The sequence below is a fragment of the Tenrec ecaudatus genome, chromosome 4 (genome assembly GCF_050624435.1).
Source record: "Tenrec ecaudatus isolate mTenEca1 chromosome 4, mTenEca1.hap1, whole genome shotgun sequence".
Classification (NCBI taxonomy): Eukaryota; Metazoa; Chordata; class Mammalia; order Afrosoricida; family Tenrecidae; genus Tenrec; species Tenrec ecaudatus.
In genome coordinates this window covers 46,133,567-46,154,370 of record NC_134533.1, presented here as the reverse complement: position 1 = coordinate 46,154,370, position 20,804 = coordinate 46,133,567, and the positions used below count along the sequence as shown (strand labels likewise).

Here is a 20,804-nt window from a genome sequence, read left to right as displayed (position 1 = left end):
ACAATCCTGATCTTCATCAACAAGTGCTTCAATTTCTCCTCACTTTCAGCAAGCAAGATTGTATGTGCATATTTAAGGCTTTTAATAAACCTTTCTCCAAGTCTGATGACACATTTACTTCATAAAAACTAGCTAATCTGAGGATTTTCTCACTATATATATTGAATAAGTATGTTGAGAGGATACACCCCGGACACACACCTTTCCTGGTTTTAAACTGTGTTGTATTCCCTTGTTCTTATCGCACAGTGCCTCTTGATCCACATACAAGTTCTTCCTGGGCACAATGAAGTGTTCTGGAATTCCCATTCTTTTCAAAATTATACTCTGTTAATTATGGGCCATACAGTCAAATGCCTTTGCATAGTCAACAAAACACAAGTAAACATCTTCCTGGTATTCTCTGTTTTAGCCAAGATCCATCTGACATCAGCATTTATAGCCCTTGTTCCACATTCTTTTCTAATCTGACCTGAACTTCTGGTAGTTTTTTGTCAATATTCTGCTGCAACCTTGGTTGGGTGATCTTAAGCCAAATTTTACTTAAGTGCAATATCAATATCGTTCTACGTGCTGATCATTTTGTTGGGTCACCTTTCTTTGGAATGGGCACAAATATGGATCTCTTCCAGTCAGTTGGCCAAGCAGTTGTTTTCCAAATTTCCTGGCATGGATGAGTGACTGCTTCCAGTGCTGCCTCAGCTTGCTGAAACATCTCAGTGGGTATTCCATCACTCATGGATCCTGGGTTTTGGCCCATGCATTAGTGTTGTTTGAACTTGTTCCTTCAGAATCATTAGCTACTGCTCATATGCTACCTCTTGAAATGGTGGAATGTTGACTAGTTGTTTTGGTACAGTGACTCTGTATTCATTCCATCTTTTCTTGATATATGGTGTTCCATTCAATATTTTGTCCATAGACTTTCAATATTGTGACTCAGTGCTTGAATTTTTTTCTTGAGTTCTCTCAGTTTTAGGTATCCCGAGCGTGTTCTTCCCTTTGGGTTTTTGAATTCTAGATCTTTACACATTTGATTATAATTTTTGTCTTTGTCATCTGGAGTTGCCTTTTGAAATTCACTATTCAGCTCCTTGGTTTTATCCTTTCTTCCATTTGCTTCAGCTACTCTACAAGTAAGAGCAAGTTTCAGAGTCTCTTCTAACATCCACTTTGATCTTGTCTTTCTTTCCTGCCTTTTTAAATGACCCTTTTCTTTCTTTATGAATGATTCCTTTTTTATCATTTTATTGGAAGCTCATACAACTCTTATCACAATCCATACATACATCCATTGTATCAGCACATTTGTACATATGTTGCCATCATCATTCTCAAAACATTTTCTGTCTACTTGAGCCCTTGGTATCAGCTCCTCATTTTCCCCCGTCCTCCCTGCTCCCCCCCCCATGAACCCTTGATAATTTATAAATTATTATTATTTTGTCATATCTTAGACCATCTGACATCTCCCTTCACCCACTTCTCCGCTGTCTGTCCCCCAGGGAAGAGGTTATGTGTATATGCTTGTAATCTGTTCCCCCTTTCTTCCTCACCTTCCCTCCACCCTCCCAGTATCACCACTCCCACCACTGGTCCTGAGGGGCTCATCTGTCCCAGATTCCCTGTGTTTCTAGTTCCTATCTGTGCTGCTGTGCATCCTCCAGTCCAGTTGGACTTTTAAGGTAGAAATGGAATCATGATAATGTGGGGGATGAAGCATTCAAGAACGAGAGAAAAATTGTATGTTTCATCATTGCTACACTGCACCCTGACTGGCTCATCTCTTCCCCGCAGCCCTTCTGCAAGGGGATGTCCAATATTGCACAGATGGGCCCTGGATCCCCATTCTGCACTCCCCCTCATTCACAATGCTATGATTTTTATTTATTTATTTGGTCTGTGATGCCTGATCTCTGATCCCTTTGATGCCTTGTGATCTCTCAGGCTGGTGTGCTTCTTCAATGTGGGCTTTGTTGTTTCTCAGTTAGATGGCCCCTTATTTATTTTCCAGCCTATAGGATCCCAGATTCTATATCTTTTGGTAGCTGGGCACCATAAGCTTTCTTCACCACATTTGCTTGGGCACCCATTGTCTTCAGCCATCATGCCAGGAAGGTGAGCATCTCAGACTGCCGAATTGTTAGAACAAACTGTTCTTGTGTTGAGGGAGTGCTTGAGCAGGAGCCCACTGTCCATCTGTTTCCTTAATACTAAACCTATAAGTATATGTACATAGATCTATTTCTCCTTAATCATATATCAATATATTTGCATCTGTATATGCCTATATTTCGATCTCTATAACTACCCTTTGCCTCCTCATTCTTTCCTCTATTTCTTTGTACTTTCCTCTTCTCCCACTATCATATTCAGCCTTCATTTGGGTTTTAGGAATTCCGCTTGGTTACACTGCCCTTGATCCAGTCTTACCAGACCTCTTATACCCTCCTTGCCACTGATTTTAGATCTCTTGTTGCTCCTTTGTCCTCGGATTTATTAACACCCACTTCCTTTCCCCTGCCTCCCCTTCTCCCATGTCCCCAGGAACTGTCATCCTGCTTTTGATGACCCCTAATAGTTCATTGAGTCTTCTTTGATTAGTATGCAATGCATCAAATCTGTGCGTGAGATGTTTATATATTCAGGTGTGATACACTCATGATAGTAATTTAGCTCTTGTGAACTTGTTTGAATTTTCTTCAGCTTTTCCTGCACTTACATATGAGAAACTGATGGTCTGTTCTACAGTAGGTAGCTGGTCTGGTTTTAGCTGCTGATATTGAGCTTCTCCATCATCTCTTCCCATATATGTAGTCAACTTGATTTCTGTGTATTCTATCGGTGGAAGTCCATGTGTAAATTTGCCTTTGTGTTGTTGACAAAAGGTATTTGCGATGAACAAGTTCTTGGTTTTGCAAAATTCTGTCATGTGATCTCCAGTTTCATTTCTATCACCAAATCCATGTTTTGCAATGCTGTTCCTTCGTTTTTGTTTCCAACTTTTGCACTCCAATCATCACTATGTATCAATGCATCTTGATTGCATGTTTGATCAATTTACAATACAGTCCTACTAATTGCTGAAGACAACCCATTCTTCCAAACTCCAGAATCATCTTGCCATATTGTCTTGTATTCATGAACTAATCCACCAAACCCACTGCAATTTGGACTTACAGTTACCCAATATAGAGTTTCTGAAGCCTGGTAAATCTTAATAAGAGCAGATATCATTGTTCCTAGGATTAGCTGGGGTCTGAACCATTGATAATTCATTAAATACTTCAATACCCACTGAACAGCACCTCCATGGCTCCTTATTTTACATACAGAGACAAATCAATTATCGGGGCTTTCTTTTCTTTTTTTTTAAATCATTTTATTGAGGGCTCATACAATTCTTGTCCCAATCCATATATCTCTCCATTGCGTCAAGCACATTTGTACAGTTGTTGCCATTATCATTTCAAAATATTTTCTTTCTACTTGAGCCCTTGGTTTCAGTTCCTCATTTTTCACCCCTCCCCCACCCTTGATGAACCCTTGATAATTTATAAATTATTATTATTTTTTCACGTCTTACACTGATCTGTGTCTCCCTTCACCCACTTTTCTGTTGCTCACGCCCCTGGGAGGAGGTTATATGTAGATCATTGTGATTGGTTTTCCCTTTTGCCCCCACTTTCCCCTTTATAGCTACTTTCATTATTGGTCCTGAGGGGTTTATCTGTCCTGTATTCCCTGTGTTTCCAGCTCTTATCATACCCATGTACTTGATCTAGTGTAACCATTTTTGTAAGGTAGAATTGAAGTCATTATAGTGGGTTGAAGGAAGAATTTAAGAACTAGAGGAAAGTTGTATGTTTTATCTGTGCTATACAGCATCTTGATTGGCTTGACTCTTCCTTGTGACCCTTCTGCAAGGAAATGTCCAATTGTCTACAGCTGGGCTTTGGGTCTCCACTCCTCTCTCCCCCTAATTTACATTGATAGGATTTTTTTGTCTGGGTCTTTGATACCTTATACCTGATCCCATGAATTCCTCAACGATCACACAAGCTGGTGTGCTTCTTCCATGTGTGCTCTGTTGCTTCTCAGCTATATGACTGCTTGCTTATCTTCAAGCTTATAAGCCCCCAGATGCTATATCTTTTGATAGCTGGGCACCATCAGCTTTCTTCACCACATTTTCTTATGCACCCATTTATCTTCAGTGATCATGTTGGGAAGCTATGCATCACAAATATTAGGTATTAGAACAAGGTCCTTTTATGTTGAGGGAGTATTTGATTAGATGTTCAATGTATGTCTGCTACCTTAATACTTAACATATAAATATAAGTATAGAGACCTAATTTCTTATCATTATATAAATATATTTTCACATGTACATGCCCGTATTTAGACCTCTATAATTGCCCTTTGGCTCCTAGTTCTTTCTTCTATTACCTTTTACTTTCCTCTTGTCCTACTATCATGTTTGGTCTTCATTCGGGTTGCAGTAATTTCTCTAGGTTACATTGCCCTTCATCAAGTCCCACTAGGCATCCTATGCCCTCCTTGTCATCAATTTTAGATCACTTGTTCTTCCCTTATCCCTGGGTTTGTTAACACCCATTTCCTTTCCCCTGCTTCTCCAACTCCTGTGCCCCCCACCCCAGAACCATTGGTCCCATTGTTTTCTCCCCCAGATTGTTTATCCTATCTTATCTAGATATTCATGCAGATACAAAAATAAGCACTAAAACAAGACAGACCAAAATAAAACAACAAAAATAAGGACAAAAAAGTAAAAAGTCTATAAATAGTTCCAGGTCTATTTGTTGACCTTTAGGCATTCTTTCTGATGGAGTCTGATGGGGTGCCACACCCTGGCCACAAAGTCTATTTTTGGTATTCCCTGTGACTTCATTGCGTTGTTTCCCTTGCTGCTCTGTTGCATATGCTTAGTGTTTCTCCCAGTGTGGTGGGGTCAGATCATGCACAATTCCTACATAATGCCTCCAGCATTGTTCCTGGATGCTCTATGGGTCTGTGAGGATGCCATGTCTTGTGGAGGGGCTGGCCCTATCTCTGTGCATTGGCTACTCTGAGCAGGAATATGGTCCTCGGGGCTTGGTGGGCCAGGATGTGTTGTACTCTGTCTCCTTCCCTCTTCATTTGCTCCTGTGTGCTCTGAGCAGACACAGCCCTCTCCCTGAGCTGTGGCTTCAGTGTTGTCCTCTGAAGTGAGTTATTCTGGGGAGGAGAGGTAGTGTCCACATATAGTTGGGATTGGGGGCAGCCCCACAGACCTCTCTATACCAGGAATTTCTTAGAAAATTTTCTTGCATTTATATTCATAACATTTTGGCAGAGAGAATTTCATTGTTAAATGTAACTCAAAATACTCATTTGATTATTCTGGTGCTGCTCATAGAGTTATGTATATGAGGGAGAGGATGGCTAATCAAGTTAATAAAGATGTAATCATAGCTCATCCCATTTCATAGTTTGCAGACCCAGCAGTGTCTCCCTAGGTCTTCTGCATTATTGAATGGGTGAGCTGCATATTCAAGTAGCTAAATGTGTGCATACATTCTTGATCAACGTGCACATTTTATGACAAGTTTCTAGAGACAGGTACTTTACTAATCAGATTGGATTTTTAACTAATTGAAGTAGCAGAAATGTTTTGAAGATACAGACCTTTCTTCTACTATTCTTATGGCTACCAATTAATGTTTTTTTTCTTTAAAGATATAAATAGTTACTTTTTAAGAGTAATCACTAATTCCTTATACTTTTTACCCATTCCTTTCCAAGGAGTCTAATATATTGTTCCATATTAACATAACTGAGGGGAAATGTCATTTGAAATTATTCCTTAGTTTAAGAAAAATGGGGGGTTGCTCATCATTTTGATGTGATGAGTGATGAAGTCGCAAATAGGTAGTACACATTGTAAATAGAGGGTAAGTTCATGCCCTACTGGCAGTAGGATAGATCAGCCATTTTAGGGAACATCCCCAGATCAATGTATGATTTTTTCATATTGACAAACTAATCACTAGTATCACAAGGATCTTCAGTAACAAATGAATTGATTACATAATCTGAGGTTTGAACACATGAACGCCACACATGACCACATATACACATAGAAGATTTTTTGTCTAAGAAATAAATATTAATAATTTAATATATTTATTGGTTTATTTTATATGCATTCACTCTTTGTTTTGAAAGTGTTACATATATTATTATGAATTATGTAGTTTCAGTTTAAATATTTTGTTATTTTTCTAAATATCCTGAAAGCACTATCTCCAAAGATTAAGAAATATTTTATTTTCACTTTTATATCCTCATTTAGTTTGCCATGATATTTATGTTTACCATTAGCTTTAAAAAATTTTTATTATTAAGCATGTTACCATGATAATAGTTAAGAGGGTATATTTATAATCCAAAATGTATTAATTCATTTATAGTCAGGTAATAAATAAATTGTGATTATTTTTATATCAACATTTTCAGAGAGAGAGAGAGACATCCATTCTGTCATGTTCTAGCCAAATTAAATATATGAATCTCTTTATTAGTTTATATTAAAATAAATAGTTATTATTTGAATGGCCATTCATGTGTGTGATGATTAGATCATTAGTATTTCTTTAATGGCAGTGCATTAATATCTAAAAAGATCAAGTCAGAACTACATTTATTCTCGAACTGAGTGTGCCATCTCAGTCATTATACTGGCAGTTCCCAGCCTACTATAGAATGTCATTCTTAATATCAATTTTTAAGTGAAGCTTATGTGTAAATCAAAACAGGTACAATTCTTATTTAAGGTCATTAGTCAAATGTTTGTCTTTCATTAAAGTATGTAATATATATTTCAGTGAATTTAAAATTTAAATAAATAAGGGATAAACAAAAATAACATGAAATTAATACAGTAATAATAAGAAGACTGTACTGCAGAGTTATTGAACCAATTGTTTTTATAAACAATTTTATGTACCTCAATTTTTTAATATAATAAGTTGTGTGGTATTACTTTGTAACTATAGGTTGGACTTTAGCTGATATTCATAAACCAGGTGCTGTTTTTATGAAAAAGAAAGATACTTCCATTGTTAGGTAATATAATATTAGGATATTTGTTATGATAATAAAATTAGATAATATTTGTTGAGCATCTGATATATTCCAGTTAGGTGTTTGATAGAGGGTTTCCCTGCCTGTGTAGTGGTTACACAATGGACTGCTAACCACAAGGTCAGCAGTGCGAAACCACTTGTAACTCAGGTGCAGTTCTACCCTGTCCTACAATGTCACCATGAGCTGGCATTGACTCTATCGCAGTGATTTTTTTAAATAGATGGTGATACATATGCACAAGAGTCCTCAAATTCTAGTACATCTTTATTAAAAACTAAATAATTAAGCCTCATTAACCTAAACATTCATCTTTATCCTTCTTATCACTACATCAATGGTGGCCAAGGAACATGGAACTAAGTCTTTTAAATAATTCTATAATGTAAATTATTCCATACATTCAAACTGTGAAAATTGGTATTGAAAAAAATTGAGAAATTTTCCCAAGGCTACATACTAATCTAGTAAATCATGGATTTATGGATTTGAACATTGGTTCCATGCACGATTCTCAACCCCTAAGTTATACTGATTTGTGATAAAATCTTTCATATGAAACTACAGTTTTTGTCTCTTTCAGAGAATCACAATTCCATTCCAGGTTGCCAGGGAGAAAGTAAAAGAATGAAAAGTCAATAATTACTCCAGGCAGTGTTAGGGAATGAAGCAAAGCAAAGATTATTAAGACAAAAAGCCCTGTGTGTCTGATTTAACAGTCATGGCATGAAGAAAATCTAGGAGTCTAAGTTGGAGACAGAAAAGATCCATTCTGTTAATGCCCAAGCAGTCACCCCATGGGCTTTATTGGTGGCTCTTCAAGGTGAACTGAGAGCCATACATCTGTATCACAACTTACTTTTTTATTTTAAAGAAAAAGTCTCCAAATCCCTCATCTCATCCCTTATCTCTGTCCTGTCTGCCTGCCTCCTCACTTGTTAACCTAACACTAACAGAGAGAAAGCAAGTGAACATTATTGACAGCCTATATGTTCAGTTCACACTAACCATAAAAGAATTTCAGGTTTCCAAGTATTTATCAAATGCAAATGCCCCGGGAAGGCAACTTAGGCTATTTTGAAACATTTGTGTCAGGTATTTTCCTTCTTAGGAATATTCTATTATTTTGGTGCTAGACTACTATTCCTCTACTTTTTCTATGAATAATACATGACCAAAAATCATTTGTCAGGGAGTCAAGATGTGGTTTATTTGGTATGTGATTCATTTTGTTGTTAGCTGTAGACATGTGGTATCTAGAGAAATATAATTTTTAAGAAAACAGGATGTAGTATTTTCAGGGATTTATAACTTGAATTTCTGTTTATTTATGAATTTTCATCCCTTAGTTAGGATTAACTAGTATGTCTTTAATTTCCTAGGATTGAGGTCTAGCCTACTTTGTGCCCTTTTGATCAATGAATGTCCCAAGTCAATGAGGTCACGAATATGTAACAATGGAGAATTGAGCAGGCAGAGTCAGCAACTTCTAGAGAGATTGGGTACTTCTACAGTTTAACATATAAGACTTACTATATGATAGCTATAAGAAACAAGTCACTGGCCAAGCCAGAACATGCATAGTGTTCTGTGATTTGGGAGGAATTTTCATTTCATTCATTTGCACTTACTCATATTTATTCCTTTCAAATACCTATTGTTTTACAAAATGGAAGTCTAAAGAGACTAACTAAAGCAAATTAAAAAATAAAATAAAACAACTCAAGAAGATAAAGTAAATCATTATAGTGATATGTGAGAAAGGCTGTAGTTAGCAAACCAAAGATGTTTTCTACACAAGATCCACAAGAACATGCTCTGTGTATCTCAAGCTGAACAAACAGAAAAACAGTTCGAGACTAGAGTTGTAATGTTGAAGGACTCTATGGAAAAAATACTGAATGGAACAGGAAACATCAAAAGACAGTAGAAGGAATACACTGTACCAAAAAAGAACTTGTTGAAATATCACTGTTTCAAGAGGTAGCTCATGATCAAGACCCAATAGTACTAAATGAAGAAGCCTAAACTGCACTGAAAGCAATAGTGAAAAACAAGGAATGAACCAATATCAGTTGAAATGTTTTAAAAAGCTGATGAAGTATTACTGGAAGCATTCACTCATCTATGCTTAGAAATTTGAGAAACAGTCATCTGACCACCCCATTGGAAGAGATTTATATTTGTACTCATTCCAAAGATAGATGACCCCAAAGAAAGTGGAAATTATCAAATAATACCATTAATATCACATGCAAAAAATATTTGCTGAAGATCATTCAAAAATGGTTGCAGCAGTACATTGACAAAGAGCTTCCAGAAATTCAAATCTTATTCTAAAGAGGACATGGCATGAGAAAGATCATTACTGATTTCAGGTATTCAGAAATTACCTGAAATATGCTTACTTGTGTGTTTATTAAGGATACTGTGTTTTATTGAATATACTAAGTAGATTGAGTAGATTGTTGGTTGTCATTAAGTGCTGCTGAGTCAGTCCCATAGAACTCTATTTTGCTCATAGAATCATTTAATACTGAAACTCAAGATTTGAATTTTTATGTTCTTTCATTTTTACATATGCTGAGCCTGTTCTTCATTTTGGTTTTCTAATTCTAGGAAACCATCTTATTATAATATTTTACTTTTTCTAGCTGCCTTTTGAAAAGTTTCTATTAAGCTCTTTGACTTTATAATTTCTTCCACTTGTATTATTTACTCAATGATTGTGGGTATATTTGTTTTATTGAACATACTGTGTGCATCTTAATAAAGTCTGAATAACACTGGCATAAAATAGGAATTCTAGAACCCCTCCTTGTGCTCATGCTGAACGTGAACATGGACCAAGAGACAGTTACTCAAATAGAACAGGAATACAGCATGGTTTAAAATCAGGAAAGGATTTTATCTGTGTTGTATCTTTTCATCATACTTCAATCTGTATGCTGAGCAATCTATTGAAAAAGCTGAACAATAGGAAGAATATGGCATTAGGATCGGAAGAAGGCTTACCAACAACCGATGATTTTCAGATGGCACGATTTTCTTTCTGAAAGCCAAGGGGCCTTGAAGCACTTATTGATGAAGATCATGTTTGGAAGTCTTCATTATGGATTGCCACTCAATGTAAAGAAAACCAAAATCCTCACTACTGGACACTGGATAACAACCTGATCAATATAAAAGACAGAAGTTATCCAAGATATTATCTTGCTGGTCCATAGTCAATGTTCATGGAAACAGCAGCCAAGAAATCGAACAAAGTAATTCATTGGAAAATCCCCAGGAGATCTCTTTAAAGTATTGAAGAACAAAAATGTCACTTTGAAGATAAGGCACATCTGACCCAAGCCACAGTATTCTCAATCACCTCGTATACATGTGGAACTTGGACATTGAATAAGGAAGACAAGAATTGGTGCCTTTGAATTATGTTCCAACTAATAATATTGATAGTACCACGAACTGCCAGAAGTATAAACAAGTTTGTCTTGGAAGAAGTACAAACAGAGTGTTCCTTAGAAACCATGATAGCAAGACCTCATCTCTCTTACTTTGGACATGTTATCAGGGGAGACCAGTTACTGGAAAAGGACATCATGCTTGGCAAAGTAGACGATCAGAGAGAGATGAAGCCCCTCAATGTATGAATTAACCCAATGGATGCAATGGTGGGCTCAAATATAACAATGGTTATGTGGATGGGCCAGGCCTGGCTATATTATTTTTCTGTTGTGCTTAGGGTTGGTACGCATTAAAACCATCTCAACAGAACATAACAACAAGAAAAACATTGTGGCTTATATGCTGCTATGATACAGGAAACCATACAACTGTTAGTTCAAATACAAACAGGATCATCTATGATGCAATCTGTTACAATGGTACTTCCAGATCAAGACAGATTCTGATGAAATACTTCTGAATTTTACCCAAAGATAATGGTTAGAACAGGATATTTCCTTGTATAGCGTAAAGATGATACCCCTGGATGGAAAGAAATTCAAAACTCACTGACTTCCACAATTTACATTAGTATACCAAGGATATACACTCACAGTATACTTGAGTATACCAAGGTATACTTGAGTATTCAAGTGACTGCCACAATATACCTGAGCATATTGCTTTGTTACATACCGGCTCACCATACCCTTTAGAAGCAATGAATAACAGTTACAATGTGTTTGTTCTGATCTGTATCTGACATGCTTTACCCACTCATAAATCACCTCATAAGAATATCTTTAAGTGTCTTCTCCTAGGAAAGTTAAATTATAGACTGAGAGGTATGGTCACAGATAAAAATTGGGCTTTTATTATAATAGTAGACAGGAAAAATACTTAAAAGACTGGCCACTTTTTAGCACAAAATGTGTTGGGCTAATTTATAATAAAAATGACTATGGAAAAAGAAAAGAAGAAAAATTAATTCATTTCACTGAGAATCACTACTCTGATTAAGCATTAATAATCATTATACTCATAATGAAATGAAATCATTACATTGATCCACATGTAATCCCATATAGGTAAAATTTTGCCTCAATATTATAATATTTATAATTTAGTATAATTTTTGTCTTCTCTCCTAATTTTTATAATAGCTTTATATATATTTTCATTCTCTATATTATTATTTGCATATATAATTTCAGTTCACTGATTATTATTGAGCAAGGATAGAAAGGAAATCAGATAGAAAGGTAAAATGCCATAGATTGAGTGTAGCTAAATTTGACCTATTGAGCATGAAATGACATTGCATTTATCTAGTTACAGCTCCTCTGGCCCGCTTGAAAGTCTCTAATGTCTGTTTGCACATATCCTTACAAGGCAACACTTTTTATCGTTGAACACCTGAGCTACTGAGGTTACATATGTTGTCTGAGGTTACACCTGAGGTTACATATGTTTTCTCCAAAGCTGATGCCACAAAAGCAGGCCCATTGGCTTAATTCCAAACTAAGTATTCATTCAGAATAATTCTAAATCCATGTTTTATTGGATTTAAATATCAAAAGCAGCTTGTTGTATCCTAGGAATCTCTATGTTTTCAAGCCATCTTTCTTCCTGAAACAAAACATTAAGTGTGTAAATTGCATTATTTTAAATCTGTAGCATTAGAAGAGAAGCACTAGTAAGGAATAATTTTGCCACCACTCAAGACAACCTTTATTTCTATCTTTCCTTCTCTTTTTTCCTCTCCTCTTCCTACTCAATGTCTGTGCATTGCAACACTATTGAATTTGTACAGTACTTTATATGTGTAATGGCTTTGGCAATTCAGCATTAGGATAGCCTTAGACACATTTGTGATGATAATTACAATAATAAAAGAAGGTGAGGGGAAGCATGAAAATATTACCTATTACCTATGCTAAACTGTTTATGGTTTCTCATAGTGGTGGGCCAGTCACTAACCTTCTGTAAAACTAATCCCATTTTACAGTCAAATTGACAGAGAACCAGTGATAATAATATCCATGTCTTTGCAACTCGTACCAAATGATTGAGTAGAACCTTCTAATAGGGCTTGCGAAGTAGGAATGGAGGTGATTGTTCAGTTTTGTCATCCCTTGGGGTGTGAAAAAGACATCTCGCCAGCAAGACCGGAGATTCCCAGGACCATCAATAAAGAAGAGCTGCCAGTGGAGGGCGTGTGAGATCCCGCCTGAAGTGGCTGAAGCAGCAGGGGAACCAGAGGTTGTGCCACACAGAGATCCTGAGCAAAGACAAGATTAGGTTTCTCAGCCCATGTAACAAGGCAGATGCCAAGGGTCCCTGCAGCTGCGAGGTGGAGGATCAAAGACAGCTATGTGTGCCAGCGTAGATAAGAGATTTTATGAACAAGACTTCTTCCTTAATGTTTTCAGGTCCTGATTTGTGGTAACCTGTTAACTTCCCTAATAAGCCCTCATAATCTTGAATCTTGTCTGTGAGCTCTGTGTAGCAATTTCAACAGAGTAACGAAACCAGCAGAGAAGCAGACTGCCCTGGGCAAAACAGCCGGTGTAAGAACTGGGTAGAAGGCTGATGAGCGGAGGTATGTCTCACCTCTGCCTGTTGCTATCCGCCTTGGCCGGCTGGGGAGTTGGATTCTCCTTTCCCTCCTGACGCAAGTCAGAGGTGATGAAAACGTATACCTTTCTTCAGGGTTCAAATATATTCAAATTGTATTTTCTTCTTAAAGATGCACACTGTGTGCATTTTACATAATGATGACACCAATCTCGAATTTCAATATGTGCTTGAATTGTTAGGGTAGTTTTTAAGCATGCACGTATGAGTCAGCAGTGACTCGATAGCAGTGAATTTTGTTTCGCTTTCTTTCCTGTACAAAGGATTGTGTGATTGTCCAGGATTATTAATATAGAAAGACTCTGGAAGACCAGAATTTTAATCAATTACATGGTAAATATTCGGACAAGAACTATAGTGAGCAAAGTAGTCCAGTGTGTTTCCCAAATTGACTTCTTACTTCCATTGAGTCAATGCTGGCTCACAAGGACCACATATGGTACGGAAGAACTGCCCTTCTGAAACTGACTGCTGATAGGGTTAGAGTGCCGTGTCTCTCTCCCGCAGAGCAGCCGGGGGTTACAAATTGCCTACCTTGCAGATAGCAGCCCAAAGCATAACCATTACGCCACCACGGCTCTTCCCAAATAGATATGACCTCTGAATTCTATCCCTCCCAATGTGTTTTAAAAACTCTGAACTATGCCGTTTCCTTGCTACATGGGCTATGATGTTTGTTTTACTTCATTTCATATAATTAATTTATTTTTCAAAGTCAAAATGAAAGTATAGTAAAAACAAAACTCTATTAGTTTACCAGAATAAAAGCCAAACAATTATAGTTATCCTGACAAACTGAGATTCTAGTCAACCTCAAACATTTCTTTCTTAGGTATCCCTAAAAATAACTCTCTTGATCTCTCTAAAGAAACTAGGGATTATATAATTAAGCTATGAATAAGAATTTTAATTTCTATTAGCGATACTATCTCACATTTATATTTTATGGGAAACATATTGGGGAATTGGAGTTCTGGTGTACTACAGAAGATTGATGCATTCATCTACCAACAGACTGGTGGTTCAAGGCCAACCAGAAATACCTTATAAGAAAGGAAATGGAATTAATAAGTTAAAGAGAGAAAGACAACTTGGTTTTCAGGATAGCATTGTGCAGGGAGAGGTGTAGCATGTTTATAGTAAAGAAAGTATAAGGTAATGCAGTCATATTCAATTAAGAGCATTATAGCTGCAGAATAAGGAGTATATGTATATGTTTCTGCTGAGATGCAGATTTAGTTATCACCAGCTTGAAAATGTAATAGAATCGTTGAGTTGGAAGCCAGTGTAGATCTTTACCCTTTTATTGAACTCTAGAGGGTGGGGATTTACTTTTGAAGGTCAAACTATCCATTGGCTATGGATTATTAATGCCCCGTTTCCCTGTTTCACATGAAAAGGGTTATGGAAATCACCAAATAAAAACGCACAGATAGCACTGAACTATGTCTGACTGTACTTTAAAATTTATTTTTATAAAACAGAAGAAATAAGTTGAAGGACACAGAGAAGGAGGAAAGAAGGGAGAAGAGACAGGCAGGTAGGCATACAAGCAGGCAGTCAGGCAGGAAAGAAATAAAAATTCAATATTTTCACTTGATTAAAATGGAAATGAAACTCACCTGGTTTAATTTTAGGAATACTGACACTTCATCACCTTCAAAAGTGCTGAGACTTACAAATGAGATGAGATTTCCTAAGAAGTAAAATATAATATTTTAGGACTTAGAGTATTATTTATTTAAGATACTGTGGACTTTGGGGCAAGATAGATTGATGATCATAATCTTACATTGCTTCTGGTTTTGCAATACCCAGTGTTCCTGAAGGCATGTAGACCACTGACATGTTTAAATCTTAAAGGTAAGATTAATCAAAGATTTAGTAGTTTCATAATCCTTTGCTTTTTAAACATAAACTTTCTCCAAAGGAAGAACTGCCCTGAACCCCTCTCCCCCACGAATGAGTCAGCCACCCTGGAGGCTGTCACTTACATTATAAGGTTTTTGTCGCTAGCTTATCCTTCCAGCATATATTAAAATGGATGATATTTTTCAATGGGAGAAATTCAATATTTTTCTGTTTTATTTTGTTCCTTCTTCTCTTTAATTTACCTTCATTAACGTATTTTCAACATGTCCTTTACAGGAGGACAAGGGCTGCTCCATGAAGCACAAAGAAAAATGCCTGAGCAACATCACTGCAGAATCAGAACCTACCCCACAGGTAATTTTAAGTTTTGGTTTTTGTTTGTTTTGTTTTGTTTTGTTTTATTCCACAAAGCACTCCTTGAGCCACTGTTCTCAGTGATTTTCTCTCTGGATTCAGTCAGGAAAAAAAAGGTTGTGTATTGGCTGATATAAGAGAGTTCTTTCTACTGTGCCTGTCACTAGATTGTTGGTTTAATGATGCAAAACCCTCAGAGAATGAGAAAATGTCTCCCTAGCTCACCCAGTCAAACATTACAATAAAAATCCACTATGGTCCAGTTGATTCTGACTTGTAATGATGTTACGTAAGGTTCCCGAGGCTGTACATCTTTACTCACACACTACTACAAGACAGGGCAGAAAAGCCGCTGGGTTTCTGAGCAATAACTCTGGGAGCAGATACATCCTTTCTTCTGTGGCATCCCTAGTGGGTTTCCAACAGTGACCTTGAAGTTAGCTGACCTTTCTTTTTTGGTGGCTCCAGCCAAATAAAAATCATTATTGTGCCTTGGCTGACTGCTTACAAGCACAGTAGAAAGAACTCGAGGGGCTATGCAGTAACTTGGAGGTAAACAAAAGCTGTAAACGTAATGTTAGGGCCAAATCAGGGGCGTGTGCCATGAAGCCAAGGAATCAAATTTCAAGACGTCTTTGGTTATTCATGATTAGCCTCAATAGTTATTCTTCTTTTAAAAATTAATTTTGATAAATTACAAAATTTTACCAATTTAACTTTTAACAGAAATACAGCTAACAGCTTTAGCAATAATCAGTTGTGGGTTTTTTTTCCTCACTTCATGCCAAAACTCAGTACTTCAATAACCTAACTTTCCTCAGACCCTCACCCATTGTAACCCCTGCTGTTGTTAGATGCCCTCAACTCAGCTCCAACCCATAGCGACACACTACGCACAACAGAACAAAACACTGCGTGGGTCTGAGCCGTCCACACAATTGCCCCTATGCCTGAGTCCATTGAAGCAGCCACTGTGTCCATCTAACTCATCGAAGGCCTTACACTTTTTCATTGCCCTCTAGCAAACATGACGTCCTTCTTCAGGGACTGGCCTCTACTTAAAATATATCCAAAGCTAGTAAGATGAAGTCTTGCCATCCTTGCCTCTAAGGAACACTCCAGCCTTTTTACTTCCAACACAAATCTGTTTTCTTTTCAGCCGGCCTTGGTAATTTTAATATTATTCTCCAGCATCACAATTCAAATGCATCTATACTTCTAAGATCTTAATGTCCAACTTAGACACATTTATGACATAATTGGGAATTCCAGGACCTGGGTCAGGCGCGCCTTAGTCCTCACTTAGTGCTCTTCAATTTTATGAAGAGTTCATATGCAACAGATTTACCAAATGCAACATGCCACTTGATCTCTGGACAGCTGCTTCCATGAGCATTGATTGTTGGTCCAAATAGGACAAAATCCTCGACAACTTCCACCTTTTCTCCATTTATCATGAAGTTACCTATTGGTTCATGAAGTTACCTATTGGTCCAGTTGTGAGGACTGTAGTCTTCATTACACTGAGTTGTAGACTATACTGAGGGCTACACTCCTTGATCTTCATCATCAAGTGCTTCAGTTCCTCCTCGCTTCCGCATGCAAGGTGTGTCATCTGGGTACCACTTGGACAAGCCTTCTTCCAATCCTGATGCCACACCTTCTTCACATAATCAGCTTCTCTGATGATTTGCACAGCACAAAGATTTAACAACCCTGATATACACCTTTCTTGATTTTAAACCTTGCTGTATTTCCCTGTTCTGTTTCCACAACCGCCTCCTATTCTATATGCAAGTTCCAAATGAGCACAATGAAGTGTTCAGGAATTCCCATTCTACTCAATATTATTCACAATTAATTATGGTCCACAGAGTCAATTAATCACAATGAAACACAAGTAAACATCTTCCCGGAGTTTTCTGCTTTCTGCCAAGATCCGTCTGATGTCAGCAATGATATCCCTTGCTCTACTTCCTTTTCTGAATCTGGCCTGACCCTCTGGCAGCTCCCTGCCAATGTTCTGCTGCAACAGTTGTTGAATGATCTCTAGTAACAATTTACTTGTGCGTGATGTCAGTGATATCCTTCTATAGTCTGAGTATTCTGTTTGGTCATCTTTCCTGAAATGGGCACAAATCTGGATCTCTTCCAATCAATTGGCTAAGTAGCTATCTTGCAAGTTTCCTGGCATAGACTAGTGAGTGCTTCCTGAACTTCCTGGAACTTTTCAATGAGTGTTTTGTCAATTCCTGAAGCCTTGTTTTTGGCGAATGGATTCAGTACAATTTGGACTGAATTTTGTTGTTGTTGTTGTTGTTGCTCACATGCTACATTCTGGGATGGTGCACTGTTGACTGGTTCTTTTGGTGCTGCTACCACGAATACTTTCCATCTTCTCTCAATCCTTCCTGCATCATTCAATATTTGCCTATAGACTCCTTCAAAATCCTTGGATTCTATCATAACTACTAGTAAACTTTAATTGGTGTCTTCTCTTATTATAAACTTTTATATGAGTCCTGGTGGCTTCATGATTATGTGTTGGGATGCCAATCATAAGTCACTCTGCAGAGAGAAAGACAGGGCTTTCTATTCCCATAAAGAATTATAGTCTTAGAATCTAACAAGGACAGTTCTACCCTATTGTACGGGGTCTCTATGAATCAGAATTGACTTTATAGTAGTGAGTTTGGTTTGGTTCACATAAATGAAATCATGCAATATTTATCCTATTATGAGTATTTCACTCAAGAGTGTCATCAATCTCCATCAATATTTCGGGATATATAAATATTTCACTTCTACCACTGATTTAATAGTATTCCATTTGTATGCATATAGCATGTTTCTTATTCATCTGTTATGAGAATCTATATTATTTCCAATTTTGTTATTGTAAATATTACTATAATGAATGCTGACATATGATTATCTGTTTGAGTCTATTATTATAAGTATTTTGGGTATATACCCCAAATGAGATTGATGCATAATACGGTAGTTTTAGTTTTAATGTTTTTTTGCTCTGAATTTTATTTATCAATTTTTAAATTGTGAATTCAGTGGAGGTGTATATTTCAGATAATCAATTTTGTATTCAATAGTTGAAACTATATATTAAACCCATATTGTTTGAGCCCATTGCCTTTTTGATTTATCTGTTCTCTCTTCTCTTATATGGCTGTTCTCTGTTCTCTCTTAATATGGCTTCATATCTTCCCCTTCACCCAAATTAAGTCCTATCAATCCTTCCCTCTCCCCCTTGTTTTCTACAATGGATGGGCTGTTTTACAGTCTCACCAGCAGTGGTACAAAAACAGACCAAACCCATTCTCACTGAAATGATCATGACTAGAGAACCTATATACAGATGGTCAAAACTGCAAATCTGTATGTGAGAAGAGAGCCTCATCTTTCTTCAACTATAAGATTGGTATGTTTGAACTAGTGACCTGGTAGGTAGGAAGCTAACTCCTAACCTACAATGCCCTCGGGGTCCAATGCACTTAAATCCTTACCTAAATACATTATTTTCTGAGTTTCCATTGCTGTTGTTTTCTCTTAGCTTTGCTCACTCACTACCCTCCAGTTGATTCCTACTCTCAGTGACCATGTAGGACAGGGTAAAACTGCTCATGGGAGTTTCTGAGACTGTAGCTCTTTACTGGAGTAGCAAACCCTGTCTTTCCACAGTTAGAGGTTTCAATTGCCCACTGTTACATTGCTGCCCAAAGTGTAAACACGATGTCACTGGGATTCCTTAGGCACTCCATTGGGAGAGAAATTATATCATATTGTGGTTTCCATGTGCATCTCTCTGATGGCTATTGCCAGTATCTTCTCATGTGTTTTGTGGTCATTTGAATGTACTCTCTAGTGAAAAATAGAGTTTTATTTTGTATTTTTTGTTAAATTGACACACATATATATATTTACTAGACCCATAGTTTCCAAACTTAAAATGTATTTGTTTAAATATTTGAAAATATTTGAATTTTCTAATACTATTATAGTAGCATTCTGGTTTTTTTCCTAAAACTTAATATTTGTTGTGACTATTCTAATTTTCTCTTTTATATCAACAGAAATTGCAAATGTCTCCTTGTCCTGAATGTGAGGTGAAGAAATCAACAGAAAAAAAATTGAACAACTTTGAAGAGATGGCAACTAGAGAAGAAAAAATCCTGTAAATATGAGGAAATTGTGTTTAACTCATTCATTTGCTACTGGTCTCGTACTCTTTTTAGATGACAAGCTGGATGAAAATACTGTTTCTAAAGCATGCAACTTTTTCAAAATTTTGTGTATCTTTATAAAATAGTTCACAAATTTTCCAGAAGATTCCAGATCAATTATTATATTTTAGCAATAAGCTCCAAAATGTATATCTACAGACATAAATACTTCATTATCATGATCAGTAAATTTCCCTGTCTAAATTGGTCCATTTTAAACTTAAATGACAGGTGGCACTTGATTCTTCAAGTTCACTTAAATTTCTAATTCTAGAGTGATCTTGTTGAAATCAACTGGCGGGTGAGGAAATGTGGGTTCTCATTCTTCTTAGAATCCAAATGAAAACCACACCATTAAAGTTTTGCACACACAAACCAATTGAACTCACTTACCTTTACAATGAGGTCTGTGTTGGCTTACACTGTTTTGACGGTCTCTATTGCTATTCATCATAATAATTTGATTGATCTCTAAATAAGGCCAAGTCAATTCTATCAATAAATAGATTCGTGAGATAACTTATTAATTCAGTTTATTAGCATGAACAAACAAAAATCTGATGAATAACTAAATCTTGAAACACATTCAGATTAGAATTTTTTTTGACATTTTGTATAACTCTATCTGCAGAGTTTATCTAATTACTTCAATTTAGGAATCAAATGTAGACATTTTGGCATTATCTTGGTATAAAGTGAATTTTGGAGTAGGAAAAGAATCTTAAAACATGAAAGCAGATAATCTACATAGAAATTATGACAGTTTCTCTAAATACAACTTCGATATAGTACCAATGACCATAGATTCATATTTATAAAAGAAGTGTATTATAAAAAACAAGGAAATTGTGTATTAATCATTAAAATTGGGGGTCTCAATAGGAACACCACACATCAGGTAAATGCATCTTTGAGCAATGTGAGCATAACTTCCTCAATGTGGATTGAATTTTTTTGTAATTACATAATTGAAAGGGAGGATCTACACAAAACTGTAGGCTCAAAATAATGAATTCAATGATGCACATAGCTTGTCTCCATTAAATATACTCATTTTTTCTTATTAGACTAATTTATTATATATAGAAAGCATATATAAACCATTGT

At 36.5% G+C, this 20,804-nt stretch overlaps 1 protein-coding gene across 1 annotated transcript in view; it reads left to right on the top strand.

Moving 5' to 3' along the window:
- The window catches only part of LUZP2 (leucine zipper protein 2), a 297,788-nt gene extending 278,136 nt beyond the window's left edge, over positions 1-19,652 (top strand). The window contains exons 8-9 of the mRNA XM_075548401.1: positions 15,382-15,459; positions 19,548-19,652. Of these exons, the coding sequence (XP_075404516.1) occupies positions 15,382-15,459; positions 19,548-19,652 (183 nt within the window). The remainder of the gene's footprint in view (positions 1-15,381; positions 15,460-19,547) is intronic.
- Positions 19,653-20,804: the final 1,152 nt, after the last annotated feature.